Below are 19,682 nucleotides of genomic sequence, written 5' to 3' on the forward strand. Positions count from 1 at the left end.
GGTGAATGTCCTACAGTGGCCCAGTCAAAGTCCTGATCTCAATCCCATTGAGAATCTGTGGCACTATTTGAAAATTGCGGTCCACAAGCGTCGTCCAACCAACCTGAACAACCTGGAGCAAATCTGCCAAGAAGAATGGGCCAAAATCACTCCGACACTGTGTGCAAAGCTGGTACATACTTACCCCAAAAGACTTAAAGCTGTTATTGCAGCGAAAGGTGGCTCTACCAAATATTAATGTGTGGGGGTTGAATACTTATGCAAGCAAGATATTTCAGTTTTTTATTTTTCTTAAAAATATTTCCCAACATAAAACCAATGTCACCTTACAATAATTGATTTTGAGTTTCAGTGTTTTAAAATAAAATATCAAACAGAACGAAATTTCAATGTACCATTTGTAATTCATAATATGAGAGAATTGGTCAGGGGTCTGAATACTTTTGCAAGCCACTGTGTATGTTGGTTTCAGTGGTATATAATGTCTGAATAATGGCTCCAAAATTATTGCAAGTAAAGCTGCCATATTTAAGAGACTTAAAGCTGTTTTGTATGAAAGGTGACTCTACCAAATATAATGTGTGGTGGTAAAACACTTATGTGCAAGATATTTCAGGAGTCTATTATTTTTCTTAAAAACTATTTCCCAACCCAAACCAATGTCACCTTTACTACATGTAATCTGGGCTCCATTGTCAGTATAATAGAATTTCTCTTATAAAAAATCGAACAGAAAAAAATTCCAGCTGCTTAATTTGTACTGAACCTAATGTGCGACACAACATCGGGGTAATGACATACTTTTGTAAGCAAAGTCTATATGACTTCACAGTGCTATATTTTTATAAGTATAGGGATATATACACACACTATTTTGTCTAGTTTCTTGTCTATACATTTGTGTAATGTATATAATGATAATAAAAATATATAATGACATACAGTGCTCCCCCTTTATTACACAGTAGTAGGGAGCCATAGTTAAGAGACTATTACTATTTGTATTCCACCTTATAACAACTGCTAGTGTTAGTGTAATGGTATTATGGGGCAAATGGAAGCCATGACCATATTGCCTTGTAATCTGTTCCATAGTATAAAGGGCCATCTTATAAAGGGGGGGCACTGTATAAATTGGCTGCAAAATGACTCCTAGTAACACTACATTGTTTAGTGGTGTGTTTTTGTTCATTACGAAGTCTACCAACTGGCTTCAGGGCTAATTTTGAAGTAATCCCACAGCATCCAAACGAAAAGTCATTTACTACAAACATCAGGGCTCCATTGTCAAGCATAATAGAATTTCTTTATCAAAAAAAGAGAAAAAAAACCCAGCTTGCTTAATTCAACTGAACCTTATGGCGCACAAATGAATAATGACAAACAGTAAGCAAAGTAAAATATCCCTTCAAAGCACTTGACACTTCTTGAAAGTCCCAGGTGTATTTTTATGCTACTTGTTATTTTTTGTGGATGTTGGTTAGGAAACATCAAAAGAAGGATTATTATATGCACATTGTTAGTCAGTGTTGACGCAATAAAGGATTCATTAACCCGACCTCTTTCATAGTGAAACGATGGCCGTTCCCTGTCAGGCAGCAGTGCAGTGGTCCAAAGTTCATAGTCTTTTTATATTCTATGCTAATTGGCTTGTCCTTTTCTTGTAAAGTGTCAAGAAAGAATCCCTGATGTGAAATTGGTTTTCCACAAATGCCACAATCTTCATTTGAGCGCCAAACAAAGCGAGAAAGAAACAGTAATGCGAGTTTGCTCAGTTGCCATCCTTTTTTCTTGGCTTTTATTTGGATATTTAATGGAAAGAGTATAATTGAAAATAACTACAAAACATAATGTTGCATTTGTTTTTTTACACATAGTTTTATATTGATTAACCCTAGGATTGCTATTCCATTATTGTGAACTTACCACAAAAATGAAAAACTTCCAAAGATCGAGGATTTACTATGAACACACATTCATGCGCAGACACAAGGAATGGTTAATCAATAGTAGTATTTTTTTAAAAATACAAATAATAAACAGAAATCAGAAAAGTTAGAAAGTAAATATCTTAGTCTCTAAGCACAAAACACAATTCCAAAGCTCTCACTACATTCATGCTTGACTAGCAGGCAATTGAAATATGACACTGCCTGTCTCCTCATACACAAGCAGCAGCCAGCAGCAAGCAAGCTGTGGCATAGCTAGTCTCTCACTCACACACACACACACGCCCACATCCAGGCACAGAGTACATCTGAGATAATGCAGACAATTTTAGAATATATCACATTAAGCATATTAATGGTATATAGATTAAGTATATGGCTGTGGCAGGAAATAGCGATGTGGTGACGTCGGACCAAAAAGCAGAACAAAAACAGACAGGCAGGTAATGCAGTTCAAAAGCGCGGCGTGCGCCGTTTATTAAATAACGCAAATGAATACAATATTTAAACAAAACAAACACTTGCTCACAGAGCGAAACTAAATATTTAAACAAAAACTGTGCTTTATGGACGTGTACCGCAGTTTAAACGTTTATTAAATAACGCAACCGAACAAAATCATCCATGCTGCAAAAACAAAATAAGCACTTGCTCACAGAGCGAAACATAAAATATTAAACAAAATAAATCACAAACACAAAACAATAAGGTCCGGCTAGCACAAAAGCACTTCACGGTTAGCTTTAAGCTCCCATTCGTCTCCTCTGTACACTCCTCACCCGGAGTCCAGAAAGCTGCAGGTATTTATACAGGTGACCATCTCCCGATTAGCAACAAATTAATCTCTTCATTTCTTTTGGAGATGGCCACCTTCTGCATAAGTTTTTAATGTCATCCACGCTGCAAAAACAAAATATACACAAAAACAATAAAGAAGACACACATCGGTTCGCCGACATATATACACATACAGTAAATAATAAATAAACACAAAACACAGTATGGGGTAGAGGGGGAAACCCCATTCTAAAAATCCACCGTGCAAAAACAAAATATACAAAAAAACAATAAAGAAAACACACGGCGGTTCGCTGTCATCTATACACATACAGTAAATAATAAATAAACACAAAACACAGTACTGGGGTAGAGGGGGAAACATGCTCACCCTGTTACAAATCCCCCCCCCTTGTGCAAACACACATGGCCCCAACGGCCACCTCCCCCCTCAGTCTCAATGTCCCGGAACAGGGGTCTGGAATAATCCATGGGGGTGGCCATGGTGGGAGGTCGTCCACCCCCCATGTCTTCCTGGCTGGTAGCTTCCTCTTCCGGGGCTCCAGCCACTGTTTTTCCTGCAGCGAAAGTGCGGCTGGGGGATCTGGTCTCCTGACCTCCCTTCCCCTTCTTCATGGCCAGCAGCTCCCATTTATGGGGCTCCGACCACCGTACTTCCTGCCGCGAAAGTGAACTTCCTGCCCCCCCCCCCCCCCCTTCTTTGGCTGGCAGCCCCCTTTTCCTGAAAGCCAGGCAGCGACCCCTCCTGACTGCGGCTGGGGGATCCCCCCCCCCCCCCCTTCCCTGTAGCACTCGCCCGGGGCCGTTTCGTCGCCCGTGCTGCGGGTCCCCCCAGCCGCTCCGTTGGGGTATTTCGTGGGGTCCGCAAGGGTCCCGTTTCAAGGGTCCGGTACGGGCCCACGACGGCATGCGGTGTCAGCGACCCCAGGTGGTGCAAGCCAAACAGCGACCCCAGGTGAAGCAGAGCCGGCAGCGGCCCCAGGCGAAGCAGAGCCAGCAGCGACCCCAGGCAAAGCAGAGCCCTCAGCGACCCTAGGAGAAGCAGAGGAGAGACAGGCAACCCCAGGCGATGCGGGACCTTCGGCAACCTCAGGCGAAGCGGGACCCTCGGCAAACCTAGGGGATAAAAGAGAGACACAAGCAGCCCCAGGCGATGCTAAGCAACAGGCAGCCCCAGGCAATGAAAGAGCTGCAGGTATTTATGCAGGTGACCATCTCCCGATTAGCAACAAATTAATCACTTAATTAATTCGGGATATAGCCAACTTCTGCATGGATGGGGATGGGGATTTAATGTAGATGGGGCTTCCCATCCACGCTGCAAAAACAAAATATACAAAAAAACAATAAAGAAAACACACGGCGGTTCGCCGTCATATATGCACATACAGTAAATAATAAATAAACACAAAACACGGTACAGGGGCGGAGGGGAAACCCCATTCTAAAGTAAACACTGTACAGGGCTGCTCACCCTGTTATAATAGCAAGTTTACTTTTAAAGTTCTTCATACAACAATATGAGGTAGATTACTTATAGTTACTTCATCAAGTTCCATTAAAAGTTATTTTACACTCAAAGTGTGCAAACTAAATAATTAACAGTTCAATTCTATGTGAATGTGTTATTATTAATTAATTTAGTTCCATGAAAGGAAAATGCAACTGGAATTATACTCAACGGTTCCTTGAAGCTTAGACTTTTGGTCCATTGGTTCGGAAACTCAATCTGTTGAAGTGTCCAGTACAAAACTGTCATCTCCTCAACAAAGTCTTCAATCCCACGTTGGATCAAACTCGGCAACAAAACTTTCAATTCTCGATAGAATCAACAAACAGCTGCAGCAAAGTCTTCAGTCCTCGGTATAGGATACACAACAGTGATTGTCCGCTCTATCCTCTTTGTTGAATCTTTTAGCTACGCAGGTAGCAGGGCACAGTTTCTTTTGGATACTGTGGTTTTAGATGTACAGCACACCTAGACTGGTTTGTCTGATAAGTCTCTGTAAGTTTTACGGCAGTTCTGCAGTCAGGCCTCAGTCTCGTTGCTTGTGGTCGTTAACTCGCTTGCAGCTTGCTTCCTCGCCTTGGGTCTGTTTCCAGACAGTCTCATCTTGATTCCCTTTTTCAGGTCCCGCAGTTGCAGCACCTTGTTTAGCATTCAATGTGGCATGCAAAATGTTCAATTTCGCTTGAATAGTTATAGTCTTTCTCACTCTGCTGATAAGCTACTTTTTCACCTGTGTATCTTGCCTCTTTAAACTTCCAGTCCTTTAATGTTTTAATGTCCTTTTCCACTGGGACATTGCTAGTTTATGTCTTCCTTGCGTCAAAACGATTGTTGAATTATCTCTACATAATTCAACTGTCCGCTCAGTCTAATCCAGTTCAGGCGCCAGTCCTGTAATCAGTAGGTCACATAGTTCAGTGTGTCTGCAAGCCAGAAGCCCCCTTCTCAAAAGACACAGCAGTTTGCCTCGTTTCTCAAGACACACAGTTTCATTAATGAATCCAGTTACATTTCTAATACACGTTCATGTATTATCATATTCAGGGAATATGTCCTACAATCTTTATACTGCATCACTTTTTTTTGGATAGTGGATAGTGTTTCTTGAAACACTGTCTAATAAGCATTATATGTACACTTCTGATAATTTGTTTTACTGAGTGAATTGTAAACTGTTTAGGTGACAGTATTGTTTAATTGAAAGCAATAGCCCTTGTGTTTCTCATTGGATTATTCAGACTTTAATGTAAGAAGATGATTGCTTAAGTGAATCTTCATGTCAAAGGCTTTATGTTAGCATTAAATCTGTAGAAGGGAGGCAACTTCCTCCTAGTAGATTGTTTTATCATTGTGGATTGTGAACCTTAATGGAAGTAGAATGAATCTGATTACTTTATCTGTCCATAAGGAGCTCAGATCTGGACCTTGTTATATTTGGTATGATTGCGACTAGTTAGATTTCTGAACATTGAGATGCTGGTTAGCACTGGTTTTGAATGACCTGGAAATTTCCTGGGGTTGATTTTTCAAAACTAATCTGGATAACAGTTATCTGGATTTTGTAATCCTATATTTTGTGATCGAGATTACTTTTATTTGGATAGTTTTGATCAGATTTTCCAGAAAATGTCACTGTTGGATTTTACTTTTATCCAGATTACAAATATTGTCTCTTTGTGTAAAGGCCTGTAGCCATTCTCCATGCTGCTGTAAGCTTTGTGCTGCCCCTGTTGTGTGACCACTCACGGGCCAGGCTTATACTGTCTGTATGCAGTGCTCCACACCATTGCAAGCTGCACGCTGCATCGATTGTGTGACTACACATGGTTCAGACTAGACACTGGCCCAGCAACCTCAGTGCTTACTTCCCTAGTGCTTGGTGCCTTCAGTGCCCTTGGTACCTTCGGAGCCTCAGTGCCTCTGTGATCAGCGCCCTCAGTGCTCGATGTTTCAGTGCCTTGGTGCACCAGTGTTTCAACACCCTCTGTACTTTAGAGCCTCAGTGCCTTGGTTCTTTGGTGCCTTTGAGTTTTTCGTACTGACATTCGGCCTCTCGTTAGCCCCTGCACATTTTCAAAGTATGTGGATGCCATCCTAGCTCCCTTGCGGCAGCAAGGGATCAGGGTGTTGAACTACCTGGACGACTGGTTGATTTGCTCCCAGTCACAGGAGAGAGCAACGATCCACAGGCGATCATGAAAGAGCATCTGGTGAGACTGGATTTCACCCTGAACAATGTCAAAAGCCAATTAACACTAGTGCAAAGTATGGTTTACTTGGGTCTCCGGCTGGATTCCCTTACAATACAAGCCTACCTGTCAGACCAGAGTGGCCGCCATTCAGAACTGTCTGTTCTAACAGGGATCTACAGTGCAGTTAGTGTTGGGTCTGATGGCCGCAGCTTCATCAGCCATCCCACTAGGGTTGCTCCACATGCAACTAGCCCAAATGTGGCTCAGTGCCTTCCGGCTACATCCCAAATGCGACAGAACCCGTCAGATGACAAGAGGTGCCTCATTGAGTAATATCTGTACTGCGGCTAGCTGGGCTACTCCTTATACATTCACAAGGTTTTACCGACTTAATGTGGTAGATCCCTCTATGCCTTCATTAGGAACAAGGGTCCTTGAGGTTGCACGCTCACATCACCAACACTAGTTGGCGGTAGTGAGACGTCCCTCATATGCTGTCCGCTCACACTCCCTCGCTACTGCTTTGGTATACTTTCCCAAAAGTATTGGTTGGTGGTCGTCTTTGAATTGAAAGGGAATGACAGGTTATAGATGTAACCCTGGTTCCCTTAACCCTTTGCGGTCCTATGTCGGACCAGGTCCGACATTACGATTTTCCCTTTCCGGTCCAATGTCGGACCCTGTCATCGAATAGACATAAAGTACAGGTCTCTAGTCGTTTTTTCTCTGGAAAAAGCCGAGAGAACTATTCAATGGCCGAGTGAGACCGATAGGAGCCGAATGAAACCGAAAAAAAGGGCGTGTGAGCAATAGCCCTAGCAGCTGCACTATACAGAGACAAGCAGACATAATCAAAGGAGGTAGCTGCTTCAGCATCCAGCGCTCAAAGAATATCACAGACATTTACAGAGCTTTTAGAGATGTTATAGTAATAAAATAATGACTTGGATCGCATTATTGAGGAGTTTGGTGATAAAACGAGTGATCAGGAGAGGATTTATCAGTATGCACATCTATAAAGAGGTATGTGAAAAATAAAGCAAACATGGGGTGGGGCTTGGCTGGAGATGCAGTACTGATGTCGCTTAGCACTGCAATGCCCTTTAAAACTCAGAAAAGAAAATATTTTAACCAGCGCTTGTAAAATAAACAGACCATAAATTGGATCTGACGTGTCTGACAGGCGCTGAAAAAATGGACCGCAAAGGGTTAAAGGGAAGACCACCACCAAACCTTACAAGGTCACAAGTTCTCTGTGTAGTGACTATTTATTACCTCAGTGAGGCAGGACCGAGGAGGTCGCTCTACAGAGTATCCTATCGGCAGCTTTGATATAAAATGTTCAGTAAATGCCTGACCTGTGGCAGGCATATCCCAAAAGTACTGGTTAGTGGTCATCTTCTCTTTCAGGGAACCAGGGTTACATAGTTTTAGGCTAATACAAATAATAATAATAATAATAATAATAATAATAATAATAATAATAATAATAATAATATAGAGTACAACTTTATGCTATAGGGGGTATGAGATACACATGGCCAGTGGATGGAAGAACTTGAGCATCATTTAAAACAGGGTGATTGTCAGTTGGGCATTTCAATTGGGATTGTGAACTTTTGAGAAACCAGCAGCGTGAAGCCCCATTTTAAAGCTGTTGTTTTTAATATCCATTCCCTTCTGTCTCTAGTCTTTTCTACATTCTACAAGCAGGACTTCTTTCTATGGACTGTACAAGGTGTTTGAGTGGCAGCAAGTCTTGGAGTACACTGGTGTGGTATTGACCATTGTCATTGAAACTGTCTGGCCTATTGCGTTAATTGTGTGTCTTTCTGTTACCTCAGTTGTAGTAAACCACATACAAAGCAATTTCATTTGGGTGTCTCCTGAAAGACAGGTTGTGCAATTATGGGTGAAACCAGTCTTTCTTGCTGATTTGAACTGACTACAAGTGTACGTCAGGGGGGCTCTGTCAGTCTTACTCTCCATAATTGTCATTGATTAGTTTCTTTGTCAAGTCTGCCAAGCGTAACTCACCAAGATGTTCGCTAAGATTAGATTTTCTGAGGACATTACCAAATGTTTGATTTACAGTTTTGGTTCGTTTTTTTTCCTCCTGCGGTAAATCAGAATCATACATTTACATCACAATAATTGTCAGTTAAGTCCTGCAGATGTGAAGCAAGAACCACATTTGAAGAACAAATGACCGTGTTGTTTTACCAAGATGTGACGCAATAAATGAGATTGATACAGACAGCACATTATTGCCTTTACAGATACAATGATTAATCCTCAAACAATATTGTTACGTGTCATCATCCAATATATATGTAATTTATTGTTTATTTGTGCTGCTTTAAAGGAGCTGATAGCAAGCTGTTTCTCCTGCTATTTTAAGAGTCCTCTTGATTTTAAATTTTCAGCTGCCTGTGTAATGTGGTGGTTTATTACAATCTAATAAGTGACTCAATGAGTAGTCACTGGGTTATTATTACTGACACCACTGGATTCATTCTTTCATATTGTGACAGCCCCAGGACCTGTGCATCTATCACGTGGGTAATACAACTGACACCTCTGTAGATGAACACTGACACAACTGATTGACATACATTATAATGGAAGAGTGCAATTTGTCCAAAGATCATAGCCTGTCCAAATATCTATCTCACACTCGCCCCACTAGTCACAACAGCACGGCTCATCCATCACAACTCGTGATTAATCCTTGGTAGACTTTTGTGCCTTTTGTAAAATGTGAATTTTACAATTGTTTTGTCTGGACAAGAACTTGTGCTTTGGGGAAGCCAAGACAGACTGGTCAGACACTGCTTTCTATCTATCTACAGTGTCTATCTTTTGTTTCGTGTGCCTATGGTAGGTGATTAAAACTGAGGAGATAGTTCTTCAACAAACAGTAGTCCAAGCACATATGCACTTTAAGGTCTGCTAATGGGGGCCTTTTGTGCCTCTCAAAGGTAAAATTGAAAATTGCACAGTAGGATGTAGAAAAGGCCAAAGGTTATGTGTTTTCTAAATAGAAAACTACTGCAGATGGAGCTGTTGTTTACTAACATAAACACACTTGTTCTGATCAAGCCTGTATTACTGAATATATATGTATATGGCTGGCAACTAGAACAGACTATCGAGAAATGAACCACTCAGAATGAAATATTTTATATAGATATTTTTATTTATTTATTTATTGTTAATTCTCAGAAACATATACAACCTGAATTTCAAATATGAAATTAAAATAGTGGTTTGAAATACCGAAGCCCAGGCAATGTCTTGTTTAATCACAGTGCAGGGTGACAGTCACGCTCAGAAAGAAGTGCATGTATGATTGCTGCCTATTACTGTTCCTAGGTTCCAGCAGGTGTCCTGAATGCTTGTTTGTGAATAAAGACGACACAGCTGCAGTAGGCTGGCAGCATGGCTAGTTAAAAGCAACCTGGCAAGACTTGATTGGCTCATCCATCACAATTCAAGATGAAGCCTCTGCAGTTAGGGGACGTTTCTTGAATTCTGAAATCAAAGAAGGGGTAATCAAGCAGAGATGATAGGCACCCACCAGAGAAGTGTCATGTATTGTGTTTTTAGGAACTTATGTATGAGGCAAAGCAATTGAACTCCTATTTTTGAAGACATCATCAGCATTATTAATCTTACCTGGTTGCAGTCGATAGCTTTTGCAAAAAGAAAAACGGAATCCACCGACAGTAATACCAAATATGCAGATGCCAGTCACAGGCTGTTTGCAAAATTTGATTTCGATGCCCCTGTCATGTCTGTCCAAAAATTCAGGACATGTCATAAATTAGAATTTTTTTTTTTTTTTTTTTTAAATAAATACTTTGTATTGTCATTTTGTTTGGCAGCACTGGTAACCGAATTTCCATACGCACCCATAAGATTTCCATTCTTAACTACAGGACCAAAAAAATGAATAAATAAATAAATTATTATTAATATTGAACCCTGTTTAAAGCAAGGAATCAATCAGAGGTGAGTTTTTGTTTATTAATCAGTGAAAGTTTCATGCCGTATTGAACACTGTACACAAAATTGATCGTTTTATGGTGCACGAAGGGAAGGTCGATCAGTATTTTTTGCAATACCAAGCAAGCCCAAATTTCACACGGACTGCATCAGCAGCACTGTTATACTAAATAGTGTAGCACTCCATGAAAACAAACAGGTTCCCACAGGCAGTATTCGTCTAAACTGTTAATTGTGAGCACAGGTAAAAGACATAAAAATAAAAGGACTTGTGCGAGTATATATTTATATTAAACATTTTGCTTCATATAAAGCTACACACACACACACACACACACACACACACACACACACACACACACACACATATATATATATATATATATATATATATATATATATATATATATATATATATATATATATATATTTCTTTAAGCAGTGTTAACCACAGATATGTCAAACTGTATAACAGAGCAAGTGTACTAATAAATGTGTCTTTAAGAAAATAGTCTGTCTAGGCTGTCATTAGTTTAGACTTGACTGTCGAAAGCGTTCAACTACTAATTATCGACAGCATTTTGCTGTCGTTCACTCTTATGAATAGCAGGTTGACACTCAGGAAAACTTTATGCTAATGAGGTAATCGTTAACCTTTCTCTTAATTCGTTAAAAACATGCCTTCATAGACGAAAATCACTGGGGCTTAACGACGCATCTGAATTATCTCTTATGAATAGCAACTGCCATTAAATAGGCAGCTATGGACGAAATCCAATCATGTGCTCCTGTCTCCTCATTTCAACAGCCGTTAACCATTTATGAATAGACTGCTTAGAGACAGTTATTCTAATTGTGGTTATAATATTATGTAATATTAATGTTCACATTTAGTAAGGTTTTAAAAACAAAAACAGTCAGATCTCAGTGCTATGTGGAATACACTGAAACGATTGTAAAGGGATTGCATTCTGTATGTCAAAATAATCCCCTACAATAATGTATAGGTATTCAATAAATGCCTTGATAATATATACTGGTATCATGTACATGTATACACATATTTCCATCATTAGCAGAATACGACAATCAAACCATGTGCAAAACAAATTAAACAACTGAGAGAGAGGATTTATGTAGAAGATGGCTGCACTGTTGTACTACAAAGAAGAACATCTACAGTGTGTGTGCACAGATTTCTATTGTCTCTGCATATTAGATGCCCTGTTGCTTGATGTCTTTTCCGTCAGTGACAGGTCAGTTGAGATTAAATCCCACAACTGTACTGAATTTACCACTGAACTCAGGGGTAGTCAGGGGAGGTCACAGTTGTCAGGAAGGGGCACAGAAGGATACAAATGACACATGTCTTTGTGCTGTTTACTGCCAGCCATTATTAACTATGTAGTGTGGTCTAAGTTTTGTGTTATATTGCAGTTTCTAGTATGAATTAGTATGGATTAAAGGGACATAAACTGTATCCACCTTCAGGCTGTGGTATTTGATCCAAATATTTTAAAATACTCTTTTCATTCATTTATTTGTTTTTTTTTATTACTTTTTATATTACATTTTGCAGCTAAATTCTGTCTTAGATAAATAGAAATACTGTCAGTTACAATAACATGTACAACATGTTTAACACCAGATGACTTATATAACATGCTTCTCTGTCTAGTAGTCAGTACATGTTTGTATATGTGAATATACAGTGGCTCTCAAAAGTATTCACCCCCCCCCCCCCCCCACCTTGGACCTTTCCACATTTTATTGTGTTACAACATGGAATCATAATGGATTTAATTAGGAGCTTTTGTCACTGATCAACACAAAAAAGTCCATAATTTCAAAGTGAAAAATAAAATCTACAAATTGTTCTAAATTAATTACAGATACAAAACAGAATACAATTGATTGCATAAGTATTCAGCCCCTTGAGACAATATTTGATAGAGGCACCTTTGGCAGCAATTACAGCCATGAGTCTATTTGGATAAGTCTCTACCAGCTTTGCACATCTGGACACTGCAATTTTTGTACATTCTTCTTTGCAAAATTGCTCAAGCTCCGTCAAGTTGGATGGGGATCTTTGGTGAACAGCAATTTTCAACTCTTTCCACATATTCTCAATTGGATTGAGGTCCAGGCTTTGACTGGGCCACTCCAGGACATTGATCTTTTGGTTTTTAAGCCACTCCAATGTGGCTTTGGCTGTATGTTTGGGGTCATTGTCCTGCTGGAAGATGAATCTTCTCCCAAGTCCCAGGTCTCTTGCAGACTTCAGCAGGTTTTCCTCCAGGATTTCTTTGTACTTTGCTGCATCCATTTTGCCCTCTATCTTCACGAGCTTTCCAGGATGCAGAAAAGCAATCCCATAGCATGATGCTGCTGCCACTATGCTTCACGGTAGGGATGGTGTTCTCAGGATGATGTGCGGTGTTAGGCTTGCGCCAAACATAGCGCTTACCGTTGAGGCCATAGAATCTTTTTCCACGGTCGGTCTCAAAGTCACAATAAAACGTGGAAAAGTCCAAGGGGGTTGAATACTTTTGAGAGCCACTGTAGTTTGTTTGCTCCTTTCTAACTGAGAATCAATCAAGAAACTGCTAGACAATGTGAATTGAAGAAGATGGGTGTCTTCACCACAATATAAAATGTAGAAAAATAACTCTTCTATTACAGCACTGCTAAGAAGGCATATTCTTTAGTTTGTTTGTTTGTTTTACAGTACATAACAGTAGATTATTTAGCTTTAGTTTATGTGGAATACTTTTGTACAAAACTTTTTTTTTTTTTTTCTGAACACTAAACGTTGATAAATGATAGAATAGAATAACTCTCCCAACAATATAGAAATGCTCAGATTTTTAGAAGATACTTCAATTCCCTCACAATCAGTGGAGACTATAAATGCTATCTATCATTGCTAAATTAATTATCGGATGCAAGTGTCAGGCATCTGAGAATGTATTTTGTTCTCTCTCGCTCTCTGTGGACTTATAAATGAGTAGTGCTGTTTCAATTGTGTGTGTAAAATGATAGATGTAGGCTCCTTACATTGCCCAAACATCACAACCCAATGCTCATGAGAAAATATTATTTTTATTCACGGGGGGAAAAAAAGCCTTCCCTTGGTATATTTGACCATCTGGCTGTAGTAGTTTTACAACAATATCTGGTATCACAAAAATGCATCAATGTAGGAATCATCTTCGTTCATCAGTAGCTATCTACCAGTAGTTCCCAAACTGGGGGCATGGGACCCCTGCCTTGACGTCAGCTTTATCGTGCATTGCTAATCGTGTGACTGCCAAGAATGTTTGGGAACCCCATGAGTAAGAGCACCCTTTGTTTTTATGTGTGAAATTAGGTGGCTGATATGGTTTTATATGTGTATGTATATGTATTCAATAAACACCTTGATAATATACACAGGTAACATGTACATTAAAATATATACATATTTCTTTTGAGACCAATAACTCGGTTTCAATACAACCTGGTGTGTGTGTGTATATATATATATATATATAAATATATATATATATATATATATATATATATATATATATATATACAGTTTCCCCACTGTTTGCGTATTATAATTGCAGCTGGCCAGGTGATTTTGAACCAGGGGAACAGATGCACAGAGCTTCAGTTGCTAACAGAGGAAGAGGAGAAGCTGTGAATCACAGCAGGATAGCAATAAATCTAACCACAGCTATAATTAGGGAATGTGTTTTAGTAAGTAAACAAAGCTATTTCCAATGCTTCTGTTTAGGGAGTGATGAAGCGTAAATCTGCTATTAAAAAGAATATAGCATTTTCTTCATTTCATTTCACTCCTGGTTGAAACTCCCAGGAAGTCATATTTACAGGTGTAAATGGCAAACAGCTGTCACAATGGGCAGCCAGGACGGCATTGATTCATTATGACCAGTCTGCAAGGTATTAAAGGATTAGGATATGTGACTACTCCTCAATGTATGGTCGCATATGTGCAACAAAGAGTCATGGCTATGGAAGAGGGTAAAAGGTATTACAAGACTGACCCCTGTGGTGTAAATAAGGTAATACATGCGAATAGAGATTTGCTAATCCTGTAACAGCTCTCACACAAGAGCCTGTTCCTTTTTGTACAGTGGTTAAACATAAAGCTTACAAATAATTTGGTAAAAATGTATTGCCACCCATGGCCCGTAACTAGCTCAGTTGTTTTTATGCATCACCAATGCTGATGCTCATGTAAAAATTCTGGTAAAGTACAGATGACGCCTTCATTTTCTATGTTGATCGGTCGTGTAAGATACATTTGCAGGTTGAATAGTAAATACCAAGCAGTCATATAAATACTGCAGCTATAGCCTGAAACCTTGGTAGAGTTTCAGCTCTGGTTATGACGCTGTTGCCTTCTGTCCCTAGGACTCATGTATTCCTATGTGAAACATGCACATCATGGTAAAGGTGCATTTGATTTTTTGATGGTAATTTGTTATTAGTAAAAGAAAATTCCTTGCAGATGCTGTACTTCCAGTCAACAATTAAATGGCAAATATTTGGAAGGTTTCTTTTTGTTATATATATATATATATATATATATATATATATATATATATATATATATATATATATATATATATATATATATATACACACACACACACACACACACACACACACATATATATAAATAAAAGCTCAATAAGATAAAAAAAACATTTTGAATTGTTTTCGCTACATAAACTTAAACTTACAGAAACTTACAGAAAGAAATCATGTCGACTAACTTCCTTTGCGCAGCATGCTAAAGGCATTCTCCAATATTTTGCATCACAAAAACCTATGCAAAAATACCATTAAGAATAAGATTTATTGGAATTATCTTATTAGCACTATGTACTTTAAGTTTTTGTGTTGCTAACAGCAAATTAGCCAGTCTGTGCCAAGCCTGTGCATTGTGTTGCTGATAAACCACTCCTGCGCAAGAGCAGGCGCAACTGAATTATACATTAAATAATAAAATGTATATCATTTGCAGCATGAATTAATACAGCTTCACCCTACAGCCATCCTGCCACAAAGGTGCATGCATCGACTCTCATAGAATATTAAGTGCAAACATGCAGGCTGTATCTGAAAGCAGAGATGGCAACAGTCAACAACATATTTATTCCTATCATGAACATCAGCAACATCAGCAGCAATCTGTCAGTTTCCGTCTGGAGGTCCAGCTTCACGCTTTAAATAGAATTGCTAATCGAGAAGATCAGAAATTACTTCACCACAAAAAAAACCTAGATTAAATGCTTATGCAAATAAGGACGGATTCCCGGATGCATGTACAAGCACGTGCGGCACATGTTAAAAGAAAAAAAGTCGCAAGCATACAGAAAAGAAAATAATCAGTTAAACACGATGTGGCATTAATGACTGGATGATTTCTTTGTTGAGAAGGAGCTGTCTATCATGAATTAGTATGCACTGCTTCATCACAAAGTTAAGCCTCTCCTAGAGAGCCCTCTGCTGTCAATAAATACAAGATGCTTTCGCACTGGTGCTCCTTCAGAGCCTTAATATACACAAATATATTCACTGCAACCCCACGTCCCAGAAAGAAGGCACCGAAGATCTAAAACCTAGAACGCAATGACAGGTGGTGGGGCAGGCACTGAAGGGATATTATTAACAAGCAGTTTTAGGTTTAGATCAGAGGAAACTCAAAGCTGCACTGGTACATTAAAATATAATTATTTGGTGTCTGTTTATACTTGATTAGATTTACCTTCTGCATAGTCATTGCTTATTTACCATCACCCCCAAAAGAATCCTTAGCTGCACTTTACTTCAAATTGGCTTTACCTGCAGCTGAAGGATGTTATTTTTGTTTCAAGCACTATAGTAGCTCAGGGAGCAGGAAATACCTCAAGGTACAATAGCAACCTTATTAAATATGACAGAAAAAGTTTGAAAACCATATGGTACCCTAAACTTTATAGAGCTAAGGAGTCCTGATGTTAAAATGATACATTTGTCATACAGTAAGAGCAGCTGCTGTAAATGCTAGGTTCCTGCTTCCCAGTGTCATGTACTAAAAAAAAAAAATAATCCTCTCAATAAACACATGGAGATTTAAACACGTCTGAAGCTATGGTTGCATTATTGCCCAGAAAAATGTGCAGCTCTGATGCTTACCATCTGTAAGCATGGCAGATGTCATATCCTGTTGTGCAATACCTTTTGCTCTGATCACAGTTTAGTTTGCGTTAGCTACCAGTTTACAAACCTTCTAAAATTAACACTGACCTGAAATGTTAGGGTTTAATGAAGCTGTTCATAACATGTTATTTTTTTTTTGAAGGGACATTCATTGTAATAGCAAATTGTGTATTTGTGTAGATCTTTATGGGATTATAATTTTTGGCTTGCACATAAAGCACTGGTTTAGAAAGAAAAATGTCATCCTAGCTATAACTGAATTAGAGTGCTGACCAAGGTTTTAAAATTAATCAATTTCCATTCCTCTTATTAGCACTAGCAATATTATCACTGCATCCTGAAGGCCCATGCATTCATTGACACACATAGGCTTTCAGGGACTGATGAACTGATGTTATCATTAAAGAATTGTGCATGTATGTGTTATCATTATACAATTGTGCACTTATGTGTTTTCTAAGTCATTAAGAGACAGTGATAAGAAAACACAAAGGTGTTTATAACACATTTGCATTCCTTAAAGAGGGGTTCTGAAAAATAGTGTTACACGTCCCCATGTGTTGCTACAACTGTTTAAATAACATACCTGGAATTTCTCTTTTCGTTATTAACATCCTGACGACTTTTTACACTTATAACTTAAAGCGCTTTTCAAAATGGTCACTCTAGTGCTGGGTTTGAGATTTGTCCTCTAAATCACTGCAGGAAGAGCAATTCAAATAAATAAATGACAGCAGATGCTCTGGCTTTTCTGCTCCATACCACATCATGGATCTTTATTGCTGTGTTACCTGTTTGACAACGTGAGCAATAATCCTTACACTATCAGTGCACTAGAGCAGCCGTTTTGAAAAGAGCATTTTAAAGTTATAAGTGTACAAAGTTGTCAGGATGTTAGCAATGAAAAGAAAAATGACAAGTTCTTTATTTAAACAGTTGTAGCAGCACGTTTGGACGTGTAACACTATATTTTTTGGAACCCCACTACTTACTCTTTAATCTTGTTATTTACATTGTTTACTTGAGCTCAGTAGCTTAATTCAGTCTTTTTGTTCAGTACTTTCAGTTTTTTATGTAGAAAATATAAATATACATATTTGTTTAGTCCATTCTCCCTGAGCAACATTTCATTTGTCAGCTTGTTGGTTTGAAACAAAGTAATAGAAGGTACAAATTGCAAATTCAGCCCAGTTTCCAGACTCTTACCATTAATCTTGTATTCCCAAGGAAAACGCCTTTTATCTAACTTTGCTGAAGTATTTTGTTTTGTAAACTATTAAAGCAGGAGTCCGAAATGGGTTTTTAGAAAAGGAAAAAGTCATTCCAGCTTTTTTTTTTTCTTTCACATGTATATTTTGCGCTGTTCCCAGTGGAGAGACTATCCAAAAATAAGCTATAAATAAGAAATCAGTGGCCTTTTCTGTCTTGCAGCATTACACAGGCTTGATGTATTTTTCTGCAGGATTATTAGTCACTCCGCTCAGATCAATGCTCTAATCTTTTACCTCCACGATTGATTTTTCTGGTCCTTAACTTACATTATACATGATTTAATAAATACTAGGAATGTGCTGTTAAAAAATATAGCTGTGTAATGTAAAAATGCCACTGATGGGTGATGGATGTTATATGCACTTTGTTTACACTTCACACCCTGAGGGTTCTAGCAGAGATCGGAACTAATTGAATGTAACATAAAGAAGAAATACTTTGACAAAAATGCTTGTATTTCATTTGTGAAAGTGTCAAAAATATAACCCTATTTATCCCCCAATGAGGTAATCTCACCGTTTCTAAACCTTTAGAAACAGCTGTATATTTTTCTCTCGTCTGTTTATTTCAGCTAACAGGTGAAGCTCTTCTGCTGATGGTCAATGAGCCAGTTCTGCCCTTCAGTGCCCTAGATGTGGTCCTGGATGTTCAAAACAAACTCAGAGGTAATTCAATGTTTTTTTTTGTTTGTTTGTTTGTTTTGTTTCTTACTGTTTTCCCCATATTTAGAGTATATGAGAGTCAAGATGGAACATAATGGATCCCAAACATGCAAGCATTTGATGCCATTTTAGTTTTTTACAACATGCTGTGAAAGGAACATCAACTGTCTTGCAATATTTATTTGTGAGCCTGCATATTGTAGAACCTGGGGACAGCTTAATGTCTAGACTTTTCACCTCTGAGAGGTCGATTCCCAGGGAAGCACAGTGAGAATCAAACAAAATATATTCCTATCTACCTTGTTTGATGAGCAAATGTATTTCACCATTTATCCAGAAGCCTGAGCTCACTGATGCCCCAGTAATTAAGGGTGGGCAAATCTTTTTAGGCTGGTTCTGAAGTTCTATCAGAAGAGACAATTTGCTCTAAATGTACTGTATTAATGTTGAATTCAGTGAAAGGTGGGGAATTTTGCAGCACTCGAGAGCAAATTCTTTTATTCAGCACCAGAGCATGTGTACAGAGGAGCAGGTGCATACAGGGAGTGCTATTTCCCAGAGGTATCCATGTTAATTCTATGGGGGCTTTTCCTGACCCAAGATTTCCACTGGCATTTTGTCTTTGGGTCAAGGCTTTTACTCCAAGGTGTAAATCATTTGTTGGGAAAGAGAAATTCAGGTTATCCAGAACCCCTTTTTTAATTCAAGGACACAAAAGTGTGCCAAACTTTGTTACAAAAGCAGACTCCACGTATTTCTATGGATTTTTATACCAATTTGCTTTTGGCTTATCTTATATTGACTGGTGCTGTGACTTTCAATCTACCTCAATGGGCATAACTTTTTATAGTGCCCCTTTAAAAATGCCTCATTGCTTGGTGTAATTTGGCACAATTTGACAGGGGCCATCTAGATACTGAATTTATTGCCCTAGTTCAGGATGGCAGTGGTTTACTCCCACCTCTTCTCACCACCCACAGCTAACCTGCTGGTGGATGATTTAATAGAAGATCATTTGTTTGGGTGGATTTATTTAGAAGCTCTGAAGGTTCTAAGTTTTAAGACAAGTGACCTT

The 19,682-nt window shown here is 38.8% G+C and overlaps 1 protein-coding gene across 1 annotated transcript in view; it reads left to right on the plus strand.

Moving 5' to 3' along the window:
- The window catches only part of LOC121322539 (inactive N-acetylated-alpha-linked acidic dipeptidase-like protein 2), a 300,815-nt gene that overhangs the window by 267,690 nt on the left and 13,443 nt on the right, over positions 1–19,682 (plus strand). Inside the window, exon 12 of the mRNA XM_041262641.1 lies at positions 18,517–18,610. Coding sequence (XP_041118575.1) covers positions 18,517–18,610 — 94 coding nt within the window. The remainder of the gene's footprint in view (positions 1–18,516; positions 18,611–19,682) is intronic.

Source organism: Polyodon spathula, chromosome 11 (assembly GCF_017654505.1).
Source record: "Polyodon spathula isolate WHYD16114869_AA chromosome 11, ASM1765450v1, whole genome shotgun sequence".
NCBI lineage: Eukaryota > Metazoa > Chordata > Actinopteri > Acipenseriformes > Polyodontidae > Polyodon > Polyodon spathula.